The 23903-nt window shown below is 33.7% G+C and overlaps 4 protein-coding genes across 5 annotated transcripts; 1 reads left to right on the plus strand and 3 right to left on the minus strand.

The window, feature by feature from the left end:
• Nucleotides 1–787: 787 nt before the first annotated feature.
• LOC134830416 (repetitive organellar protein-like) lies at nt 788–13121 on the plus strand. Of its 2 annotated transcripts, XM_063843899.1 has the most exons (10): nt 788–2362; nt 6463–6593; nt 7412–7546; nt 8045–8457; nt 9340–9524; nt 10128–10531; nt 10596–10739; nt 10802–10901; nt 11720–11863; nt 12068–13121. In XM_063843899.1, exons 1-10 carry the CDS (start codon nt 948–950, stop codon nt 12714–12716), a joined length of 3720 nt encoding a protein of 1239 aa, XP_063699969.1. In that variant the 5' UTR covers nt 788–947; the 3' UTR covers nt 12717–13121. The 2 variants fall into 2 exon arrangements, with proteins under 2 accessions (XP_063699969.1, XP_063699978.1); XM_063843908.1 differs by lacking the exon at nt 11720–11863.
• A 1136-nt stretch (nt 13122–14257) lies between these two features.
• Nucleotides 14258–18061, minus strand: LOC134830430 (uncharacterized). Its single transcript, XM_063843920.1, has 3 exons — nt 17870–18061; nt 15472–17393; nt 14258–15400 (listed from the first exon to the last, which is right to left on the minus strand). The coding sequence occupies exons 2-3, from the start codon at nt 17299–17301 to the stop codon at nt 14768–14770; spliced, it is 2463 nt and encodes an 820-aa protein (XP_063699990.1). The 5' UTR covers nt 17302–17393; nt 17870–18061; the 3' UTR covers nt 14258–14767.
• Nucleotides 18062–18374: 313 nt separating this feature from the next.
• LOC134833921 (CDK-activating kinase assembly factor MAT1) lies at nt 18375–19729 on the minus strand. The gene is made up of 2 exons (XM_063848424.1): nt 19532–19729; nt 18375–19469 (listed from the first exon to the last, which is right to left on the minus strand). The coding sequence occupies exons 1-2, from the start codon at nt 19653–19655 to the stop codon at nt 18658–18660; spliced, it is 936 nt and encodes a 311-aa protein (XP_063704494.1). The 5' UTR covers nt 19656–19729; the 3' UTR covers nt 18375–18657.
• Nucleotides 19730–20573: 844 nt separating this feature from the next.
• On the minus strand, nt 20574–22447 carry LOC134836848 (transmembrane reductase CYB561D2-like). Its single transcript, XM_063852100.1, has 3 exons — nt 22362–22447; nt 21992–22278; nt 20574–21935 (listed from the first exon to the last, which is right to left on the minus strand). The coding sequence occupies exons 1-3, from the start codon at nt 22414–22416 to the stop codon at nt 21417–21419; spliced, it is 861 nt and encodes a 286-aa protein (XP_063708170.1). The 5' UTR covers nt 22417–22447; the 3' UTR covers nt 20574–21416.
• Between the last annotated feature and the right edge of the window lie 1456 nt (nt 22448–23903).

The raw sequence follows: 23903 nt of genomic DNA on the forward strand, positions 1-23903 counted from the left end.
TTAATTAAACAAGAAATTGCAGAAAAAACCAGATGTTGTTCTAAAAAAAAGTTTATGCTTATGTTGTTTGATAAATGATGGCGCTAATTTTTTAGTTCTCATGCTATTTTCTACGGTTGAGCGAAAAACATGAATGAAGAAAATTTTTTCAGACACAAAATATGAAAATTCGAATAAAAAAATTTTTTAGTACAAAGACATAAATAACGCACATTTTCGAGAAATAAAGTGTAATAGAGAGAAAATTTCTAGAGCACCCACATAGACATGTAAAAATTTTCGTATACATAGAAAAATTATATATTTATTTTCAATTGAAACAAATATTTACAAAACACTTGCAAAAGATGTTTTTGAATTTTTTCAAGCGCTCAAAAACACGAAATGTCGATAAAAATGAAAAACAATGTTCAAACGCGCAACAGACACTGCCGGACACGGGTGCAAGTCGCGATTGTGTGTCGCGGAAAAAAGAGAAAATTCCTAAGGCCACGAACGCATTAGATGCACGACAACAACAAAAAGCTGTCGCTGAGCGAGAAAAACAAAATCGCTGTGCAAATAGTTTAGTAAGTGCGTTGCATTTAAATTCATCGCTAGCATTTTGCGACGAAGACGACGACGACGTTGAAGAGGAAAAAATATTCAGGGAAATTCATCACGGAGCACAATCAGTGTCACAAAATAAAAATTTCACGCTCGCTGCCGTCGGAGAGGTAAGGAACAATAATAGCAGCACTAAAGGTAACGATGATCGGCAGCGCTTCAACGACGAAGGTGGTGTCAGTACAGAAACGACGTCCGCTGATGACAGTTACGATGCGAGAACGTTTGCGCTAACAAGTGAACCAATTTCGAAATTTTCACCCAAGTTATTTGCGTTACGTGAGACGACACGGAGAAACGACAAAAACACAAATTCTGGTGGTTTTTTTAATGACTTTATAATGGGCAAAGGTAGAAATCGTCATCGCGGTCCGCGATCGAATCCCGTTCAAACGCCGCCGCCGAAGAAAAATGCGCCGAAAAACAAACAAACGTCACATGGCACCCCAACTGCTGCTGCCGCTGTTGCTGCTGAAACGAAGAAAAACAACAAAAATGATGAAAATTCGCCACAAAAATTCAATTCGACGACATTGCCTGAGAAACGAAAAACCCAAGGCGATAATCAGCAGCGTGAAAAATGCAAAGAGAAACAGGAGCAAGTGAGAGATGTCGTTAAAAATAACAACGTTGCGAGCGAATCTGACGTTAATGGTGACGTCGCAGCTGAAAAACATTCGTCGCCGACGACGACGACGGAAAACGGTGCATCTTCATTCATTCACACGGAGCCATTGAATGAACAAGAAGGCAACGACGTCGCCTCAAATTTATTATTTTCGAGAGAAAATTCGAATGAATTTGCTCCGCCAGAGAAGAAAAGTAAGACTTGCGACACAACAGCGACGATACATCAACCGAGTGACACCAACGACGAAGAGGCTGTAGAAAATTTGGGGGAAAATCGCCAAGAAATAAGCAGCGAAAACTGTGAGACAGATGAAATGGGGCAACCGAATAGTAAAAACGGTCCGAATAGTAGTAACGGTCTCCCGAAAAATGATTCGAGTGCGAGTTTAGACGCAGCTGCAGCAACATCCTCAAGCCAGTTAGACATCAAAATGGGCTCGGATGACTCGACAAGCCCCACGGAGCGCGCTACAAGTCCCGGAGTTAAAAGTGTCCGTTTTAACGACGAAAATTTGTGTAGTTATGCGGATGATATTTTCTACGAAGCCAACGAGACGAGTCTCGGATCGACAACGTCGCTCGATACGCTGCCAAATAATTTAGATAATTCCAAAAGTGATGAAAATGTGCAAAAAGTTCCTTTAGAAGATGCCGAAGACTTTGATCTAATCGAGGAAGACGACGACGACATAACGTCGACATATGAGGAAGCTCAGTCAATTAGTGTTCTTGTGACAAACGATGAATTTTACGAAAATATTGTGCAATCGCCATCGTCAAAAAATAATGTGCAAATAAATAATCACGAAGAAAATTCTCACGATAGTGCATTTAATGATGATGACGATGTCGATGTTGATGATTGTGAGAAAAATAACGTTGAAAATCTAGAAAAAACAAGCATTTACAACAACAACAACGCCGAAAATGACAAAATAAATGAAGAAGATCAAGTGAAAAAATCGACTGATAACAAAAATTTTAGTGAAAATATTCATTCCTTAAACGAAAACGACGAAAAAGTGAAAAATCTCTACATGGAAGACACCATCAGCTTACCGGACATTGTTGAGTCCAGCAATCATCCGCTCAATGGAATAGCAGAAGATGAAAAAACCGATGAAAAGTAAGAAATTTTATTTTTTTTTTATCCAATTAGCGAGCAAGTCAAGCTTGAATGAACAAAAAGTGTGAATTTTGCATCACCCACGAAAAAAAAGACAAAATTTCTGTGCATTGTCTCTCGTTTTTCTCACGATTTTTGTGCGTATTTCACACAGATTTATTTTAAGAACCGCTTTTCTTTCTTCTTTTCTTTCGTAGTCTTTCTAGTAAAAATGTTTGCACATTAATCTTCAACTTTTATGCTGTCATTTTAGTTTAAACAATGCCTGTGTGTGCGTTTTTGATGCGAAATCCGATTTCTTTGTTTAATTTTGATGTTTAAATACTCGAAACGGATGAACGGTTGTTTAATTTTGGGGAATCTGCTGTCAAATCGTCAATTTTTCATGTGAAAAATTCGCAAATTGCATCATCATCACTCGGGGGTGTGAACGAACAATTAGTTGAGAAAATTACTTCCTTGTAGAAAGTTTGAATTTCTTCTAAATTTTTATTTCTTTTGTCTGTCTAACAGATTTTTTCAATGAAAAACATTTTTTTATTACTAAATAAAAGCAAAAATAGAACCGAGAATTAAAATATCATAAATCTCCGATAATTTTAAAACGTGCCGATTGACTTTAAAGCCATAAATTACCGCCTTAGTTTCCAAAGTTTAAGGTCGTGATACTCATTTCCCGTTTAATTATTTTTCTAACATTTTCTCTCTCTCTGACAAAAAAAAACTAAATAAATAAATAACATTTTGAGTAATATCAAAAAGTTATCTCTAAAAATCTAAATATTAAGCACAAAAAGTGACCTTGGAAGATGGCGGCGCACAAAAATTTACAATAATAAACGTTTATTCGCGTGTCAATGATTAAAACAAACACAAAAAAGATGAAGAAGAGAGAAAATTTTTCAGAAAAATAAAAAATAATATTTTGAAAGACGGAAAATCTTTGCAACATACAATACACGTTCATTGTCCATTCAAAATTTGCGTTTTATTTTTTTTTCGTTCCATTGATTTACGTCAGCGATTTATTCAAACAGATATTCGAATAATTTATAATAGAAATGACGAAATTTTTTGGATGTGTGGGATTTCGCAAATTATCGGTGGTCCTTGCTTTTGTTGGTAGGAATATTCATAAGTTATAGAAACATCTAAAAATTTTCAGAAAAAAAACAGTGATTGACATACATAAATAACAGACGCTTTTAGGTTGTTACAATTTTCAAAGTTGTTTCCTATCTAATATTTTATGTTAAAAAAATCAAATTTAATTAAATTAATAGAAACTAATGAAGCTGTTCAGTATTCACAAGTATATCCCGAAATCTAAATAATATAAATTGAAAAACTTCAATTCATCAAAAAGTTTCATGATACCAGTCCATTTTGAATGCTTGTAGTAGTAAACTGTGCACATGATGTTTTCAGATACCTCAGGCAAGGGACTTTATGCTTGCAGCAAGGGGCTTTATGCTGTACATTGAGGATTTATTTTACTTATCTGAAGCAAGTTAATTTAATTTAAGAATTGGAATTCCTAAAGAAAACCCTGACTAGTGTATAAAGGAAAGCTTATTACAATTTTCATTATAGATAAAGATGAAAAGAGAGAACAAGAAAAAAATCTTACGATAATTAATGCCAGTGAATTCATGCGTTTGTCGATCTAGTCATGGCGCCCAGTAAAATACCCAATTTTTCACGGGTTGATAGAATTTTCTTGACAGATGAAACAAATCGCAATGTGTTCTGAATATTACGGACTTCCGATGGTAACATGTTAAAGAGAGATGGTTCTTGAAAAGTTCACCAAACAAAGTTCTCACGGGTGGACGACGTAGTTTGTTGGAATCGCGCAAATTTCCGATGTAAATTTTTCGAGTTAAAAATTTAAAAAATAATTTAAGTTTATTAATCATACTACGAAGACTTTTTTGTTTTGTTGCAATTTTTTTGCTTCAGGATCAGAATCTTTGACTGTTTGTCACGAATTACTCGAAATAATTTTTCCTTCTTGATTCTTTGTTGTCTTCCCATGTACTGACTTCATTTTTGATAAATGCATGAAACATATTGACTTATGTTGCGATAATATCACAATATTGTACCGATAAAAATTAGTTATTTACTTTGTTATTTCGGTTGATCTATTTATATTTCAGGCTTACAAAAATTTAATATGCAAAAAAATCTTTAAGAATTAAAAAACATGAATTTTAAGAAAATAAAAAAAATATAAGTATGAATTTTAAATACAGTTTTCAAAAACAAAAATAAATAATTACTCACAAATTAAAATGAAAAAAAAACATGAAACAAATTTCATAATTGTAACGGCCTTTTAATTTTGATTTCAAAACCTTTGATAATAAAAATTTTACAACGATTTTCACTAATTGTGGCATCGTCCGTTGCATCTTGACCAACATTTTATCACCAGCTCTCCATTTTTGTGTTGTTTTTACAACGTGAATGTGGTCAAGTTTTTATTTTACGACTTACAGAAAATTTCTTATGGAACAAAAACCTACGACACACAGAGTCAAAAGAAACATGTAATCTCATAAATTTAGGTGAATCGTACGTAAATTAACGACCAACGTAGGATTATTATTACCATTCAAAATTATTATGTTTGTGGCTCTATTTTTAGATTTCTCGTTATTAGAAATTAGAATAAAATAGACACTTGTGAATCGGGGTTCAATTTGTTTTTCAGGTGAAGTTCTGCGTCCAATAAGTCAATCAATGAAACCAACAAACAAAAATGCATTAACCCAAATCACCGCCGCATCGTATTTTTAAAGTTAAACAGATGTGCACGAAGATTACCTCATCTAATCATCATTTTTTATTTTGCATCTTCTGTTTGTAATTTCTAACAAAAGCAGGTCACGCTCGGGAATCATTTTTATAAAAAATTTTGCAATGACTTTGATAAAACTCGTCTCTCTCTCGTTGCTCTTTATTTTACAAAAAAAAAGTTATTTTTGTTGCTTGATTGGCTATTTTTAACGTTTGGCGATCGATCGATTTGAACCAAGTGGAATGCAGATCTGCGCATTGTTTGAAACGAAAGGCCATTTGTTGCAACGAGGAAAACAAACATTTTTCTGGCAATTTTTAATTAATTACTTTGAACGATAACGATGCGGATGTAATTTTTTTTTCGTCTTTTTCACTCACATGGCACGTTCAATTGTTGTGCGAATTTTGTTGCGATTTTTTTCGATGTTTGGTAGTTCGCATGGGACGTTAACCCAAATATTCTCCCACACTCGCGTGATATTAATTGTGCATAAATTTATACTAATTGATAATCAAAAAAGCCCACGCAACGCTTTTCAACAGTTTTTTCTCTTTTTTCATCTGTTTATAAGTTGTCAGAATATTTTTTCTCGTTATTTAGATAAATGTGAAAAATTAGGGTGGGTTAAAAATTTCGTGATTTATGACTTTTAGTGAGTTACTTGGTAACAAGGCGTCTCCATCGACGTTTTTTTCATGTTCAAAATGGAAAATTTCATGGAATTCCCACAGAATGTAACACAGGAAATTTTATTTTTTTGATGATTTATTGAAAAAAAGTCGAAGCGTCAAAATTTTTAAGGCAGAGGCATATGTTCTTCTGATTTTATTTGATTCTATTGGCGTAATGTGACGCACTTCCCCGATTCTGTGAACGAAAAATGAGACTTTTGACTTTCAAGGTTACCAAAATATTGTCTAATTAATTTTTGTTTGTTTTGAAATTCGTATCTGAGCGACGATTGTTGTGACACGTGAAAATGTTTCTAACGAATTTCGGGTAGAAACACAAAAAAATTGTCAAAAAATATGTTTTCATGCATTTTCTTGTACTTTAACTCCCACAAAAAATGTAAAAGTTGCGATTTCCCTTTTTTTCTCTGTAGACAAAAAGTTTTGCAACAACAAAAACCGTTAAATCTCTCAATTCATGTACCACTTAATCAACTTCACACTTTTATTGCGTTCGGATGTCACTTTAATGACACGCGAAAAATTAATTTCACTTCATATTTTTCATATTTCATGACAAATTTCACTAAATGTACGAAAATTTTCCTTTATTTTTGCAGGCGTGATCTCGTCAATCAAGAATCGCGATACAATGTTCAACTGGAAGCGGCTGCGCAAAAGGTCATCGAGCTGAAATCGCAAATTAACGAGCTGGAACGCGACATTTCGAACAAAACTGGAGTGCAAGAACGTAAGTGTACCGTCATGACAAAGAGTTGGCGTTGCTATTTGTTTTAAAAATAACGAATAAAGACACGGCGACGCGAAAAAAACGTTCCTTTGTATGGTCTTCGGTCATTGTCTTGCATGACGCGCGATGCATTTTCATCTCTTGTCTCGAAAATTCGTTATTTATTGCGCTTATAAAATTAATTTTTAATTAATGACGTGACAAGATTTATTTTTTTTTTCGTAATAATGAAGCAAAAAAATCAAGACATCACGACGACATTGCGTTTTTTGTCATTTTTGACGTTAATTTTCCGGCTCGTGTCTCCTCTGATGGTGTCAGATGTTAAATACCGAGAAAAAAAATTGACGAAAAAATTAGAAACGTGCGTGAATTGTAGCGATTTTTTTTTTGTGAAATTTAAAATTTAGACATTTAGACAAGAGACAACAACAACAAAAAACATGGGAAACGAATTGAGTTGCGCGAATTCTAGTAAGTCAATTTTCATAAAATACCCATTTTTTGCCTCGTACATAGAAAAAAAATTACGAAATGTATCGGGAAAGTCCAAGATGTGTGTTTCTGTCCTCTATTTTTTTTATGTTTTTCTTTTTTTTTTGAAACAAAAAACTCACAAAAACAACAATGAGCCAATTGTCAGATTGTTCCCGTGTCTTCTTGATCTATTAACTGTCGAGATTTTCGTTGAGAATGTATTTGTGAGAGAATTTTCCTGTGCGTGAGAGTAAAAAAATTTTTCTCAGAAAAAAAAAACTTTTCCGGAATCAAAATTTTTTCATCCGACACATTTTTCATGATTTTTTTCTATATTTTAGGTCTCCAAGCCGAGCTTGATGCTGCTAATAAGGATTCCGAAACGGTTCGTATGAAGTTGAAACAACAAGCGGAAGAGTTGGAACGACTAAGGTTAGAGGCTGACGACCAAACGGAGGAATGGAGACAAAAATACTGTGAGTTAGAGTGACTGTGCTGTCGGTGAAACGAAAGATAAATGAATGAATAGACGAAATAGAGCGGGTTTGACTCGGAAAAGTGCACGAAAAAACGATTTCAAGCGGATTTCTGTTAAAAAAATTTAAAGTTAAGTCAGAAAATTTGTGAAAATCAGCAGAAAATCGTTTTTTCGTGTAATTTTGTACAAATCGTCTCTATTTAAACATACAAGATGCGGAAAAGTGTAACATTATTATTATTTTTTTTTTCAAAAATACAAAAATTGAGAGAAATTATACACACACACGCGATATGTTTGCTCGTCTCGCAGACAAACATGTGTTGTGTGGAGTTTTTCCTCATCTTCGTTATGTAGTTTGAATTAGTTTGAATTTTGATTTTTACCCATTAATATCATACAAGCGCGTGAATTCTGTGATTTCGTAAAAAAATTTAATAATTTTTTTCTTTCTGTGATTTTTTTCCGGTAATTTTTTCGCGTTAAATGTTATTAGACGACTTGGAGAAAGTTCATGCCGAGACCGAGGAAAAGTTAAAAGGAGCTCAAACGTTAGCGACATCGCTGCAGATACAGATTGCCGATGTGCGAAGTGACACGGAAAAGTGTCAGTTAGAGAAGGAAAAACTCATGGACGAGAAAACGGAGGAGCAAAAAGTGCTCCGCGAGGCACTCGATAAAGCCATCAAGGAACGCAATGAGATCGAGGCCAAGTGGAAGCATGACTTTGAGCAATTGCGTAACGTTAATTCGGACCGCGAAGAGCGTCTCATGGAGGATTGCGAATGGAAGATGCGCTCGATGCAGAAACAGTGCAAAGAAAAGCTGGAAAATGCGGAAAAGGAACGTCTTGCTGCCGTACAAAAAATGACAAAAATCGAGGAGGATTGCAAACGTCACACAATCGAGGTAAAAGAACTCAAATTAATTTTTTTTCTATTTTTTTTTAGTTTTAATGCAGCTTGCCAACACAAAATGTTAACACGACACAATTTCGATATTAAAAAAATTGAACATTATCGCGACTGATTTTGCTCAAGCAAAAAAATCACATCTGTACGAGTAGCGCATGACGTATTTATATCACACATGTTGTTTGGGAAAAGTCGGCAGGCGGGCGGCGTGTGCACACATTTCGTGTCTGAACGAAAAATTTTCATCTCTGCCGTTTTTCGACCACATTTTCTGCGTATGACAATTATAATCGGTGCGCAAACGTCGTCAAAAGACAAAAAAAAAATAATAAAACAACTTTTGACGAATACGCCTCACTCACTCTCACACACAAGACATTGACTAAAACGAAACAGCTGACGCCATACGCGAACCAAAATAAACTTTTTCAATAAAAAATGTGTCTCGTTTCGTCTCATTTTCATGATGATGATCGCCGTTGATGTGTGCGTGTCTCATAAACAACATCAAAATGATCTACGGACGAGCAAAGCGCACCAATTGAAACGTAATTCGAGAAAATTTATTAACTTTTCCACGCAAACGATGTGGATTTCCTTCATTACTCGATGATCGCACACAAAAAAATGACTTTTCGACGTGACGGATTTATCGTTGTTTGTTTTTCGCTGTACATACAGATGATAATTTGTAGGCAAAAGTAAATGTTTACGATGAAAAGCAAGTAAAATAATAAATATATAGGAGATACGAATAAATATTATTTGATCTGGTGTGCGGCAAAATGACATTGAACTTTGCGTTTGCGGTTTTTATGTGAATTTAAATGCATTTTTCGGCTTGTTACTAAAATTTTTCCTTTTTTTTTGCCTGCAGCTTCAAAATGTCAAGAGCTATGAACTGGAACTCAGCCAATTACGGAATTTAACAAATGGACAACATGAAACGATTGCTCAATATCGCCAACAAATCGACGAGTTGAAAGCTGAAGTGGCGACCGTTACAAAGAAATTGGATGAGGAAATTGAAAATTGCAAGGATATTAAGAAGAAATGTGAATTGTGAGTGTTTCAAGTGTTAAAATAGTAGAAAATTTTTTAAATGCCCTCGTTATTAATTTTTTTTTTTTAATTTTCGAGTATTTGAAATGCAAGAAATTGCAGATTATATCATTAATTTTTAACAAAGATTTTGAATTACAAAAAATTACCGTAATGAAAAATTTTATGAAAAAAAAAGAAATAATACGTTCTATTAACGAAAATAGTTTTTAAAATTCGTTCTATTAACATTTTTACGTAAAACTTTTGGATTTTTAACGAAATTTCGCAATTTTTCAATATTTTAAACAAAAATTTTGAGAATGAATTATTTTTCTGAATTTTTAAAATTTTTAATTTTTGAAAAAAATTTTTAAAATTAAAAATTTTTCCAAAAAATTATTGAAAAATATTGTTTTTTAACTTCAAAATTGTTACATTAAACAGCAATTTTTGAATATTCGGATTTTTTTCCATAGGAAATATTACAAAAATTTTCAAATTCTATGAACATTTTGTTCTAATATTTTGAAAATCTTTAAATTCAAAAAAAGTTTCGACTATTGTATTAATTTTATTGAATTTTATGTCAAAATCTATTAATAATTTGTAAAATTTTTTTAGACAAATGATAGAAAAGGAAAAAGATGCAATTAACCGCATTGATATTGCTCGCGGAACAATAGCCATGCAATGGGAAGACAAATTACTCGAAGAAATGGCCCGTTTAAAGATGGAACTCGAACAAATCGGACTCGAAGAGAAGCAAGAAGCTCTCGCAAAGCTCAGAAAGGAAACTGACGAGGAATTACAAGCTTTGACATCAACATTCACCGCAAAACAGGAAGAATTGGAGCAAGAAATCGCCAGTTTGAAAGAAGCGTTGGAGAAGAAACAACAGGAATACGTAGAACTTCAAGCGAAATCTGATTCCACGATGATGGAGACGCGCCAATATTTGGATCGGGCGGAACGTGACAGTCAGGTTGCTTTGGAGAGGGAAATTAGGAAGCGGGAAAGCGTTATTGGTAAGAATTTTTGAAGAAAAATTAAAGAAAAATTATTTAAATTAGAAATTTTAATTTTTTACAGAAACCATGAAACAAGAACACGACCAAGAAATTGAACAGTTGGCACAAAAATGGGAAACGCGACTTGAACGGTTGCAGGAGGAATACCAAAGGGACATCTCAGACCAAACGGAGCTCCTGAAATCGAAACACAAACGGGAAATGGGTACGTTTGAATTTAATTTTTTACCAAATTAAGATTTTAATGTTTTAAAAATTATTTTTTAGAGGAACAATGGAAACAATTGGTAGCAGAAAAGGAAGAGGCATTACAAAGTATTGAATCAAAACACAAGAAAAAGATTGAAGAAGCTGAAAATCATATAAGGTAAGTTCATTTCATCGATTTTTTTACATTTTTGTATAGTCCACACACATATTTCACATAAAATGAACCAATTTCTGGGCTTTGGAAAATATGTTGGAACTAAAATCTCGAGTAATTTTAAAAAATTTTATAAAATCATAAAAAACTGATTTTAGATTTAAAAAAAGTGAAATTTTAATTTTCTTTCTAAAATATTTTTTAATATCATTAAAAAATATTTTTTTTTTAAATTCGGAACTTCTGAATTTTTGTGAAATCAAAATTCGACATGTTTCCAAGCCAATTTTTTTGTAAAAAAAAATTTTTTTCATTTCTTTTTTGTGTTTTGTGCTCTTTTTTCATTCATCATCGTTACGTCTTGGTTTCGTCTTCTCTATAAAAAAAAAATATTACATGCACACAAAATTCAACTTAACCCAGAACGTACACCACATCTTTGCTCTTGACGGCTGCAAATGAGCCCGCCACAGCAAAAATGCAAAGCACAATTATTATGAAAGGGGCGTGTCCTGTGATCATGTTTCCATCAATCCTAATGTTTTACTTTACCGGATCATTTCCCATTGCATTTATGTGCTTACTTTTAACGTTAGCTTACATTTTGTACATTAAACAGATCTAAAAATTTAAAATTGGACACGTCCCTCGAAATTTTTCACTGCATTTCATGCCACGACGATTTTTAGTTCCTTATTTAGCAATAAAAAGATTTTTTGATGACGCTTTGTTTTCCTTTTTCTTTTTTTTCTCTCCTTTTCACGCCCATTTCATAATTTTTGTACATTTTTCCCATCGTTGCATGTATCGCGCACGTGCAGAGAGCTTGTTACGCGCCACGAAGAGGCCTTGAAGGAACTTCAGGAAGCCCATACGTCGGAACGGAGTGCCTTGGAGCGACGTGATGCCAAGAATGTGCAGGAAATTGATACGTTACACAAAAAGTGTCGTTGTCTCACGAAACTGTAAGTATTTTTTGTTGGTCATTTCTTCATTTTTAATGTTCTTTTTCTGTAAAAATTAAAATTTTAATTAAATTTATTTTTTAATTTTAAATTTTTATAAATTTTAATTAATAATTAAATTTATCTAATTTTTATTTAATTAAATTTGATTTTTTTTTATAAATTGAATTTACATTAATTAAATTTTTATTTTTTTTTTCTTAGTTTTGAGGAGATGAGAATGCGCTACGAGCGTCGTGATCCTCGTCCGGAAGATTTGCGTCAAATAACGGAGCTAAAGAGCATCGTGGAAGCACAAGATCGTGATTTACGCATCCTCACCGAACGTTTCCGCGAGATCCAAATTTTCCAACAGCACACACAGAACATGATGCATTCACACAGTCTGCCGCCCTATGCTCAAGTCGTTGCCCAGCAACAAGCTGCACAAGCAGCTCAGCAGCAGCAACAACAATCGCAACAACAACAACAACCCGGTCAACCTCCTGTCCAAATGATTCCACCGATGCGTGCCAAGAGCAAAAGTCGCACTCCCGTTCCAAATGGCACGCCACTTCCGCCCGTCATCCCTCCGCCGCCAATTTCGAGTGCCATGATGCAAATGTTCGCGAACCCAGCGCACGTCGGAAGTCCCGTTTGCGAAGTCATCTACGAAGAGAACGAGGAAAATGACCAAATGAACGGATTCGCTGCCCAAAATGGTCACAAGAAGGAATGCACGCCCGCACGAATGAATGGCGATTCGCATATTCCGCCACCCGTCGACCAAAAAGCCATCGTTAATGATATAATTAATGAAGTTGTGGCTTCAGCGCACATTCAGGCGCACGGATTAGCCGAATCTGCCTTTTAAGTGTCTTTTACAATTGTTCGGTAAAAGGCAAGCGACAATTATTTTTTACAAAAAAAAAAAGAAAATTATTTGTGTATTATTTTTAATTAAATAATTTAAAATGAAACGAAAAAAAAAATTACAAAACTGATGTAAATATAATTTAAAAGCAATGAAAACTTAGCAAAAAAATATCAATAAATATTTTATTTTTATTTATTTTTCACATCGGGAGCTCTCACGACTCCTGTAGAATTTCATGTGAGAAGCAATCAAAATTTTTTACTTTGTACAGAAAAAATGCTTGTGAAATATTGTAATTTTTAAGAAAAATAAGAAAATTATCTCAAAAATTGTTCTTTAAAATAGTTTTAAAGCTGTGCCTTCGAATTATTATATACGATACAAAAATTTATTTAAATAAATATCCTCAATAAATGTTCAAAAAAGTGACTTTTTCTTATCAATTCCAGAGTTTAATGGATTTTTTTTTTCAATTTTATAAAATAAATAAAAAAAAATAATTAAAGATTTTACGGTAAGTCAATTTTTTTATTATTTTTCAAGGCATTTTATTTTTTTTCGACTTTTCAAGCTTTCAATGAAAAAAAATTGTCGTATAATATTGGGTGCATTCAAGATCACTCATCGCGTCCATAAAATATTTTAGAGAAAAAATCTACTCAAAAAATTTTAAAAAGTAATTTTTTTGAAAAAAATTTTTAAGAGTATTACAATCAAATCATAAATGTGTTTTTTTGATGAATATTGTTGACTTTTATGATTTATTTTAACGATTTTTGATGTTTTTTAAAAAATTGAACAATCCATTTTATAAGACTTTTCGTTTATGAAAAAAATTTTGGAAAAAATCATTGATGTCCATCGATGGGCATTCTTGAATGCACCCATTTTTAAATTTTTTTTTAAATAAATTTTCAAGACATTTTTAAATACCTAATTTCCATTTCAAAAAATTTCTGTGAATAAAATTTGTATTTTTACTTGAATTTTCTTCTCAAAAAAATAAAAAAAATAAAAATTAAAAAAAAAATTTTTTTGAACATGAATATTTTTGTCAATTTTTAATTGTTTTTTATGGGCTTTTTAAAAATATTTTTCACATAAAATGATTTAAATCATATAGGTACATAATAAATTAGCATACATACGATCATAAATTTAAAAAATATTGAATATGGGTCAAAAAATTTTTATTTTTTATAATTCATTTCAAGACTTTTTTTATTTTTCCCATTGCGACAAAAAAAATTGAGCAAAAAATTTTTAAATAAATTTTAACCTAAGTCGTTCAAAAAATGAATAAAAATAAAATCAATCTAAAAAAAATTGAAAAAAAAATTTTAACTAACCTGTTGCCCCGAAATGAACTTGATTTTATTCATAATACACATTTAGATTTAAAATGCAGCTGAATACATACATACAAATGAGGCTCCTTCCGTTCGGTATACACGAGCAAATTTTTTGTTTATTTATTTTTATTTTGGTGAAAACAGGTTTGGACACCGTTATTTATGGTCGATAGATAAAACCACTGATTATTTTCTGCACACAAATTTTATTTAACATTTTTCTACGAGTTTATCAGTCACACATTGATCTTATGACTATAAAATGTAATGATTACTAAAAGTTCATATCATAAATTAAGCGATTAAATTTCTATAAATTAAATATTAAGTTTTAGGGGAAATGCTTGAGCAAAGTCAATCCCAGGCATTCGTTTGTATTTTTTTTTATTATTTATTTATTATTTTGTTTTGATGATCAACGAGAAAGTTAAATTCTATAACAACAAATACTGTAACCATTTCCGCCATCGGTCGATGAGAAATTTTTTTTCATCAAATTTTTGTTCAAATTTTATGTTTTTTAAAATATAAAATAGTTTTGCGCAAGATTTGGCATAATTTTGAAAATGTTTTCAGGAAAAAATCGAGAAAAAAGAGAATAGTACAAAATATACGAGTTAAAAAATATAAGATAAAAATTAATTAGTTGTCCTCAAACTAGTGAGAAATGATGAAAATATCATATGATGATGAAAATTAGAGTCTTTTGAGGTTCCGTTTGCTCTGACGTGATCCACAGCGGTTGCTTTTGTTGACACCGACGACGGAATCGTCATCGCGATTTGGTGAATTAAGCACGATCGACGCGTGACAAATGTGATTCGAGTGATATTCGCAATTGCAGCGCACGCAAAATCGGAAGCCGCATAATTTTCCGGTGCACATCGCGTATTCCTCCAAGGAGTCATCGTTATTCGCGTCTGGCGTTTGGAATGATCGACTGCGACGTGCCATCGAGCTATTTGTCGAATTCATGGACGAATTGATGCTGCTTCGCTTCGAAATATCATAAGGTAGAGTATTCGAACGTGCCGCAGGGAACAATGTACGACGGATTTTACGTTCGCAACTGCTTCCGTTGCTGCTGCTACTGCTTCCGCTGTCATCCAAGTCGAAAATTGGTGATCTATCGACGGAATGACGGTATCTCGAGAGGATCGGGGATGGGTCACTCGATGTTCGGGTTAAATCTGCGGCTTTTTTCGCACTGCTACGTGTCGAACGACCAATCTTGATGATGCAATCGCGCTTCTTTTGTGTTATAATTGGCGATGGTTTCGCACAGCGAGGACATGTTGTCATCGCACGAGGACTTAAACGACGAACCACCTATAAAATTTTAAAGAAAAATTGTTTTTTTCAGTTTTGTTTAATGAAAAACGTAAAAAATGGTAAATTACCTTCTGGTTCTCCCTGAATTTAATTTTGCCAGGACTGGCTGGCGGCGAATATTGACTTTGTCGACGTATACGTTCCATTCCTCGGGTATCGTAGTTGTGCGACGAGAAGGGTCTCCGGTTGGGAATATCCAAAAAGTCCTTGTTTACGTGTTCCTTTATTGACAAATTTTCGGCATTTCGAATTTTTATTTGTGTGATGTACTCCAAGCGACGATTATTCAAGAATTTATTGTTAAGAATGGCGGATCTCCATTTTTTTGAGACCTTGCTTGAGTTGATGAGATCTTCGCCAGACAAATACTGGAAAATATCTTCGATGATGTGACAAACGCCCTGACTTTGCAGCCGATGAATGATATCGAGTAACTCCATGCCGTCGTAATAATGCGTGCGTCGCTCCAGCAAATGTTTCTTGGATGGCGTTTGACTTTTAGTACGCACGAGAGACGTGCCCTTGCTCGGCGTTCGTGGCAAATCGCGGTAAACGAGTCCCTTTTTCGATGGCGACGGCGATGGAGGTACCAAAGAACTTCCATTACTCGATGAAGGTTTCTCAAAAGAGAGAAAACTCATGCTCGGCAACGTTTGACTGGCATTCAGTGATGGACAAGTAATTGATGTGATGTCATCTGACTGCAGGATAGGCGCTTCGAATAACGTATCGAGATGCGCGGGACGTTTAATAGGCGAAATACTTTTCGCGACACCGTTTAAAAAGGACAAATCCACTTCGGGGATGTTCAGGGAGCAATGAACGCTTTCTGGCATGTCGCGCGTTTCCGAAATATCAAGAGCATCTTGACGCGTAAAGCGTGGCTCTTCTTCTGGAATGTTTTTAAGATTTTTCTCCTCCGTAACTGCGGGTTGATTCAAGTCATTGAAGAACTTTTTAAATCTATCCGAGTCTTTTTTCGCCAATTTCGACGGACTAAAGCTCTGATACCGCCGCAAAGTCTTTTTCGGCGTCTTTTTGGGCGTTCTCTTAGGAGCTTCCATCTTCGAAGCATCATCTTCCAAAATTTCAAGCGCTTTTTTCGGAATCGCCCCAAGAGTATTTTCCTCCGCGATGGGTGGTCGCATCAAAAACGTCTTTGGCGTACTCGAACGCAACACAAGTCCCAAATTGTTGTCACTCACGCTCCTTTGTCTCAGTGTTCGACGATTACTTTTCACGGCAACCGGAGAAAAGGGCATGCGACGTGCCAATTTCTCGTCATTATCATCTTTGGCATACGCGGGACGGAACTTTTTCTGTCCGTAATTCTCATTTTCCGTGTCTGTGGTCTCAATTTGATCACGAAATGAGCGTTTGCGTCCGTACATTTTGGATTTGCGCGGCGTCGAATTGACAGTACGTGGCTCCTGGAAGCTCAACAGCAGCTCGGGCGGTGTCTTTGGTTCGGTAAAATCGTCGTTTGACGTCGGGAACGGTGACATATCCATAGCGGCAGATGCCATGCCACCGCCTTCGGGCGTCGTAAGATGCAAACTCGACATGCGCTGGATACTTTGTGTGGTTGGCGTGAGAATTGTGACGTGTTTTGCGGGATTGGCACGCGAAGTGCTTGCAGGCGTTGCCGTTACGGCATTTCGGGGCTCCTCATCGATGGTTTTTAGCACGGAATGTGAGTGTCGGAGGATACTGGCGCCCGCTTCGGTACTATTGAAGGTTAGGTGACGCGAATGCCCGTACCCACTGTCGCCGAATGACGGATCCTCGAAGGATTCGCCGTGATCACGGTACGCTTTGAGGTTTTTCAAGTAGTTGAAACGACCCGAATCTCGCGAACTTGCACCTGCGTTATCGCTATTCGACTCTACGTTCGTCATACTTAAAAAGAAATAGTTGAATGGTTACTGTTCCGTAAAAAAAATACACTTTTTGACCAAATACAGAGACACACTACACTGCTACGAGTGATCTGCAATGAAAAGAAAACGAAGCAAAAATTAAAAAAAAAATGTTATGATAATCAGTTATGTAAATCGATCACAAAAAAGAAATAATGAAGCAAAAAAAGGTACTTTGTCCAAAATAAGCTGTTTGCTATTGCCGCTCTGTAGTGATTGTGTGCGAAATTAAATCATAAAGCGTCTCTGTTTGCGCATTTACTTCGGTATACATAGTCACACATCGTATTTACCTACCGTCGTCGTGATCCATATACACAAAGGTACCTCTCTTGCATGGGAATCTGGAGGCAAAAGAGAATCACGTCGCAAATATTTTGGTAAATAAACGAATATGTAAGAGATAGTAGATAAATCTACGCGTTAATTGAACATTTTACTTTCAAATTCTTCATCTTTGCCCTGATTTTAGGTTTTTTCGTTCTGACGCAACGATCATAAAAGGAGAATTCTTCGCCGAGACGAAAAAAACAAAATCTGTACGTACCTTTCTATGTACAGCACACACACACAGCTCCTAATTTATCTTAATTTCTCCAAGAGTTTCGAAAATTATCACTAGTATTCAGTCATTTTCCGACGGCTTTTGACTTTTTCCACTTTTTCCAACGAAAATTATCTGTTAACTTGGAAGGCTTTACGAGAAATGACCTTTTTTGACTCTGGTGCGTCTTTTCGCTTTACGCGGGGCAACTGACAATCGTTAGGATGTGTTCGGAAATTTAACTTTTAAAAATTTGAATTAACAAAAAATGTTTATCACTTTCATTCGTCTCATTAGACAATTTGAGCTTTTCGAAAACACCCCGATACGTCATCAGATTTGATTAAAAACAACACGACGACGATACTTTCTATTCTCTGCATGAAATCGGCATTAAATCTGCATTAATTTACTTAAACCAGATCAAGGCATTAATTAGGCAGGTAAATTTATGCAAAGTTTCTCATGCATTTTGAGGTTAACGGGATTTTCTCATTTTTTTCAGACATGTACGTGAAAAACTGGGAAGAATTTGAAATTGCTGCGGAACAAATGTATCTGGAGGCACCCGATAAATGCAGATATTCAATGAAATACATCCATTCCAAGAACCAGCTGCTGCTAAAGATCACGGATAACGTCAAATGTGTGCAATACAAAACCGAAGCCATGCCAGATCTGAAGAAAATTGAGCATTTCACGGGAAATCTAATGGGACACATGGCTTCGAAGGAATAAATTCCAGTTTTTCTTTTAATATTTAACGAGTTTTAATGGTTTTTAAGTTTTTTTTACGAGTAAAGGCCTTGAAGGGCTTCCTGTAAGGCTCGAAGACACGCGAGTTGTGATCGATAACCGCCTGCCTTCTCCGATGGAAGTTCCGTTCGGATGTATTTCATGTAACCCAGTTCATCTAGTTGCTCTGGCTTTGGCGGAGCAGGTCCATTATTCTGTAATTGAGGCGAATGATACTCGTAGATGACACCTTCGTCCTGCTTCGGTATCGGAAGGAACTGCGATTGAAGGGCTCCTGCTCCAAATTGAATTCCTGTCGAAAATTGGGTGACTTTTGGTTGCGGTGGGATCACTTTCGCTTCTTTATATGTCTCCTCGACTTGTTTCGCGAATTGACTGACGATTGCAGCTCCGTTTTCGTTACTAAACATGAGCTCGTCGATAAGTGCCTCCTTTGCTTGTGTCTTTTTTCGGCGATTTTCTTGTTCCAGTTTTGTCAATTCTTGTTTTCGAGCTTCTTCTTGTTCCTTTTCGATCTCCAGCATTTGTTCCAACTCGAATTCCTCGCGACCAATGCGTTGTTTGTTCTTTAAAATGACATCTTTGTTCTCCTTTTTGTACTGTTCGATGCGTTTATTGGTGTTGATGATGTCAATGTTGTTGGACAAGTTGAAAATTATCGACTCGATTTCCTCCAAGTAGTCGTTGTACTCCGCTAACGACGCAAAATCCTCTTCTTTTTTGTTGTAGTCCTTCAGAATGCGCTTTCGGATGTCAACCTCCTTCTCAACCATGGGATTCTCGAAAAGCTGCACTCGAAAATTGTTTCGTCGCAAGGGGATTCCGCATTCAGGACACGATCCAGATCCTAAAAATATGAGAAAAGGACGATTAGAGAGGGAAAAAATGAGAAATTTCGTAAAAACGCACCTTTAACAAAAAGCAATTCCACACAAGATTCACATAAATTGTGACCGCAAACGTTTACCATCAATTTCAGCGACGGATTTCGATATTTTGTCGTTTTGCATTTCGGGCAGGCTTGGTCATCCATGTTTCCGAATGTTGTGCAATTGAATAAAACGAGAATTTGAGGGTAAAAAGGGACTCGATCCGGCTTTTTGTTTGTTTTCGTAGGCAGAAAAACACTGACAGCTGTTTGAAATTTGAATTTTTATGAAAAAAATCGTTGAAGTTTAACAAATTTTTGAACAAAATTGCTATGAAACTTGATTTTTGTTTAAAATTTTATAAAATTAAATGAAATTGAGCTCGAATTTGATATTTTTTTAAAGAAAATTAGTCAAAAAATTCTCAAATATAGAATTTTAATAAAAAAAAGTTACCTGTTAATGTAATTACATGTAAAAGCTCTTCCAATTAATTAACTTATCTTCGTTGTAATCGACATTTACAAGTTAATTTCGTTCGATTTTAATCAGTCATCGATATGAATTTCGCCTCTAAGCACCTTACAAAACTCTTTTTTGTCCTGCAATATCGATTCGGGCAATTTTACGGCTTTTTTCCTTTTTTATTTGATCCAAAATCAAACAAATTTCGAGTTTCCTCTCGTCGGGTCGTCTTTTTGAGTAATTTTTCTATTTTTTGTCAAATAATAATTACTGCTTTGGTAATTTCGCTCGATCGTTCTCTAATTAATGGACTTCAAAGCTTCAATGAAGTTGCTGTAATTGTTACTTCGTTAACGGGAGTCGTTTTTTATTTGTATTTTATTTCCGTTTCAATAACAATTTTGTTTAAACGACAAAAAATCCTAAAAATTTTTAATAAAATACTCGTTTTAGAGAAAAATATTGAATTTTTGCATGGGTCGGGAATAATTTGGTCTAAAAAAGTAAAACTATGGTTAAATTTTAAATTAATTTTTGATTTTGCATCAACTTTAATTATTTCAATATTAATGTTTTATGGGAGGCAAGACGAAATATTTCACCAAATTGTTAATTTTTTATATTTTTTGTACGGTGCACCATTCGATGGTGTTTTAACTAACGTCTTTTGTTCATTTTATTATTTTAATGGACATTTAATCGATATTACGATCAAACATTTGGAGAATCACGAGGCTCATTCAGGATTTTGTAGTAGATTTTCCGATAAAATCGATTGTTTTGCAAGTTTTTATTGGCAAATATTGAATGTGGCTCAAAAATTTGCTCAAATAGTGGAATTATCATTGGCTTTTTCGATACTTTCTGTATTTGCAGGCTTCGTTTGGGCGGTAAGTTATTCGAAATTCTTTAAAAAATTATTAATTTTATAAAATTTCAGGTCACTTCAGTCTATGCTGCTGTTATTTGTATTTTTAAGGGAGTCGAGGACGATATTTTTTTCTTAAATGCCATCATGAACTTATTTTTTGCCTCGATTTCGTGCATTAAATTCTACTATTTAGTATCTGGATGCAATTTTTTGCTGGAAAAATGTTCAAAATTGAAAAATCTACTACTGAAGGATGATTTAATTGCATCTAAAAGTATGGAAGAACGAAAAAAGTTGGAAGAGTTCAAACTGCAATTGATACATTTGGATCCAAAAGTCTACATTTTGCAAATGTTTGAGTGCAATCATCGTTTAATCTTATCTGTAAGTCAAATTTTTACGTTTTTCGTCTCAACTATTTTTTTTTTTTTCATTTCAGGTAATTTCTTCCATCATTTCTTATATTGTCGTCATTGTGCAAGCTAATCCAAAAGGAACAAATTGTGGCATGCATCATCCTTAAAATTCAAAAAATTCATTAAGATGTAAAAATATATATTGGAAGCTCTTGATATTCAATTAAAATTAACTACAAACTAGATCTTAGTGAACTTGTGATTCGTTTCAGACACAATTCCATCGGCTTATACGAAACATACAATGCACACAAAATCATCGCTGTCACCAAGGGCAATTGCATGTCGGTTGTCGATACCTTCAAGAACCACTTCGAATACACGCCAAGACACGCAGTGGTAATTCCCAGTCCAAAAACGACGACACCCATTAACGAATGATTAATTTTCACGTATACCGGTTTCAGGTACTTGCGAAGTTGGAAGCTGTATTTTGTCCAAATGCCACCGCAAGCGACGATTATTGTGAGAATGTACGTGATAAGACCAAAAATCGCATGAAGCGTGTGAAAATGTTCCTTTCCCAAACGGACTTTATTGACGAAGATGGCGACAAAGCCAATTGTGATGCAGGAAAGTGAGGCAGCTTGCAAAATCCAGTGGAATGTGACACGTTGCTTGTAATTCAATTTGGCTGTCCAACAATTTAAATCTGACATTGATAATATTGCTTGGAACATTAACACGAGATACTAAAAAAATTTTTTTTAATTAAAGAAGGGATTAAATTATTTATTTGTTTACTTACACCAACAGCCATAAAAATGGGATGGAATGAAAAAAGAACGACTCCATTGATGAGTGCCAGGTAGGAAATGAATCCGGTAATTAGCAGGAGCGTCAAACTCGTTACGCCGTTAAGACCCATCGCTACCACGCCAATTGTTTCCGTATTTTGTGTCATATCTCGGTCATTATCGTCACTTTTATCGCTTGAATTTTCGTCAACTTGTTGCTTCCGATGATGCGATGTTTTGTTTTGATTCGTTTCCAGCTGATGTGGTATTCCAGTAGGGATTTCGTTACTAGATGACTCTGTAACGAAATTTATTTGGAATAAAAATTCGTTGAAACAAGAAAAGTAAAGTAAATAAAAGGAAATCACAGAAAAAACTTACCTTTTTTGAAATCCAATTCAATTTCATGAAAATCCATAGTTTGGAATGTTGACATTCACAGAGATGCCGATAGACTGATTTATTTTGTGACAATTTCATGTTATCATCTCTTTAAAGAGCATGAGTTGAGTACGCGGCACGTATATTTGTTTACCAGATATTATTTATATTTTTTTTTGTTTTAGAAGAAATGAATTAGCGATCGTAGTCAAAATTTAATAAAGTTATTTTCTAAGAAGGCGTTTTAAGGTGATAAAAATTAAAGGGGATAAATTTACAATAAGTGCACTTCAAATTTATTTCATATTTTTTGTTCCAATTTTTTTTTGTAGAGATTTTTTTCAGAAAAAATTTGGAAATACTTTTTTATTAATATTTTTTTAAAATATTCAAAATTATTGAATTAAAATAATAAATTAATAATTTAATAATATTAAATAAATATTCAAGTCATTCGAATTTTTTGATATAAATTCTTAAAAAAATTATTTGGAAATTTTTCATATAATTTTTAAATTTTTTTGTCAACATTTTAATTTTTATTTTCAAAAAATTTTTTTTAATCTAATTTAAACTAAGTCGATTCTTAAATTTAAAATTTTAAAAAAATCAACATTTTAATTAAAAATTAAAAAATATTTTTTTTAATGAGAAAATTAAAAAATTCGACCAAATCATTTTTTTTGAAAATTCTTAAAAAATATTTTTTTAGAAAATCATTAAAAAAACCAAATCTGTACTTATGAGAAATTTATGTTTAATTTCTCTTCAATTTTTAAATTAAATTGAATTAATAAATTGAATTAAATTAAATTAATTAAAATTATTTAAAACTTTAAATTAATTAAAATAATTAAATTTATGATTCAAAAAATACGTTTAAAATATTAAATTTATTTAAATTTTTAAAACAAAACATTAAAATATTTTAAAATTTTTTATATAAAAAAAAACAAAAATTTACCTTAAATTTATTAAAATTATTTCCCTAAGATATAAGCAGCTAAAAATTGTTAATAAGTCAATTTTACAAATTTAATCATTCGACTGAAAAACAACAATCCAAAAATATTAAATGAAGCCATCTAATGAGCTATCAACCCATAAATTAAACTTATGAACTTTCCAATAGAACGGATCTCCATTTCAAAATGAACACAATATTTGTTTTCATATCTCCGATTTTCAAGTTCTAATGAAACGCTGATGATGATTGTTTTTGCGGTTATCATGTATGATTACACCATATTCTAATGACAACGTTATTTACTCACGTATTGATTGAAACTTTTTAATATAATCTGTCTCATACAGTATGCCGGTTGAATAAAAAAAATTCTTTCTAGCTTATTTACTCCAAGAGTGATAAAAAAAATATTTTTTTCTGCTTTGGATGCTTCCACTCAATCATTCAATACCCTAATGGAAGTAAAATGCAAAATAATAATAATAATTGAACGAATAAAATGTAATTCGCCTGAATATTTCGCTATCAGTAAATTATTCAACATTTTGCTGATGATGTACTACACTTTGGAATAT

Source organism: Culicoides brevitarsis, chromosome 1, assembly GCF_036172545.1.
Source record: "Culicoides brevitarsis isolate CSIRO-B50_1 chromosome 1, AGI_CSIRO_Cbre_v1, whole genome shotgun sequence".
Lineage (NCBI taxonomy): Eukaryota > Metazoa > Arthropoda > Insecta > Diptera > Ceratopogonidae > Culicoides > Culicoides brevitarsis.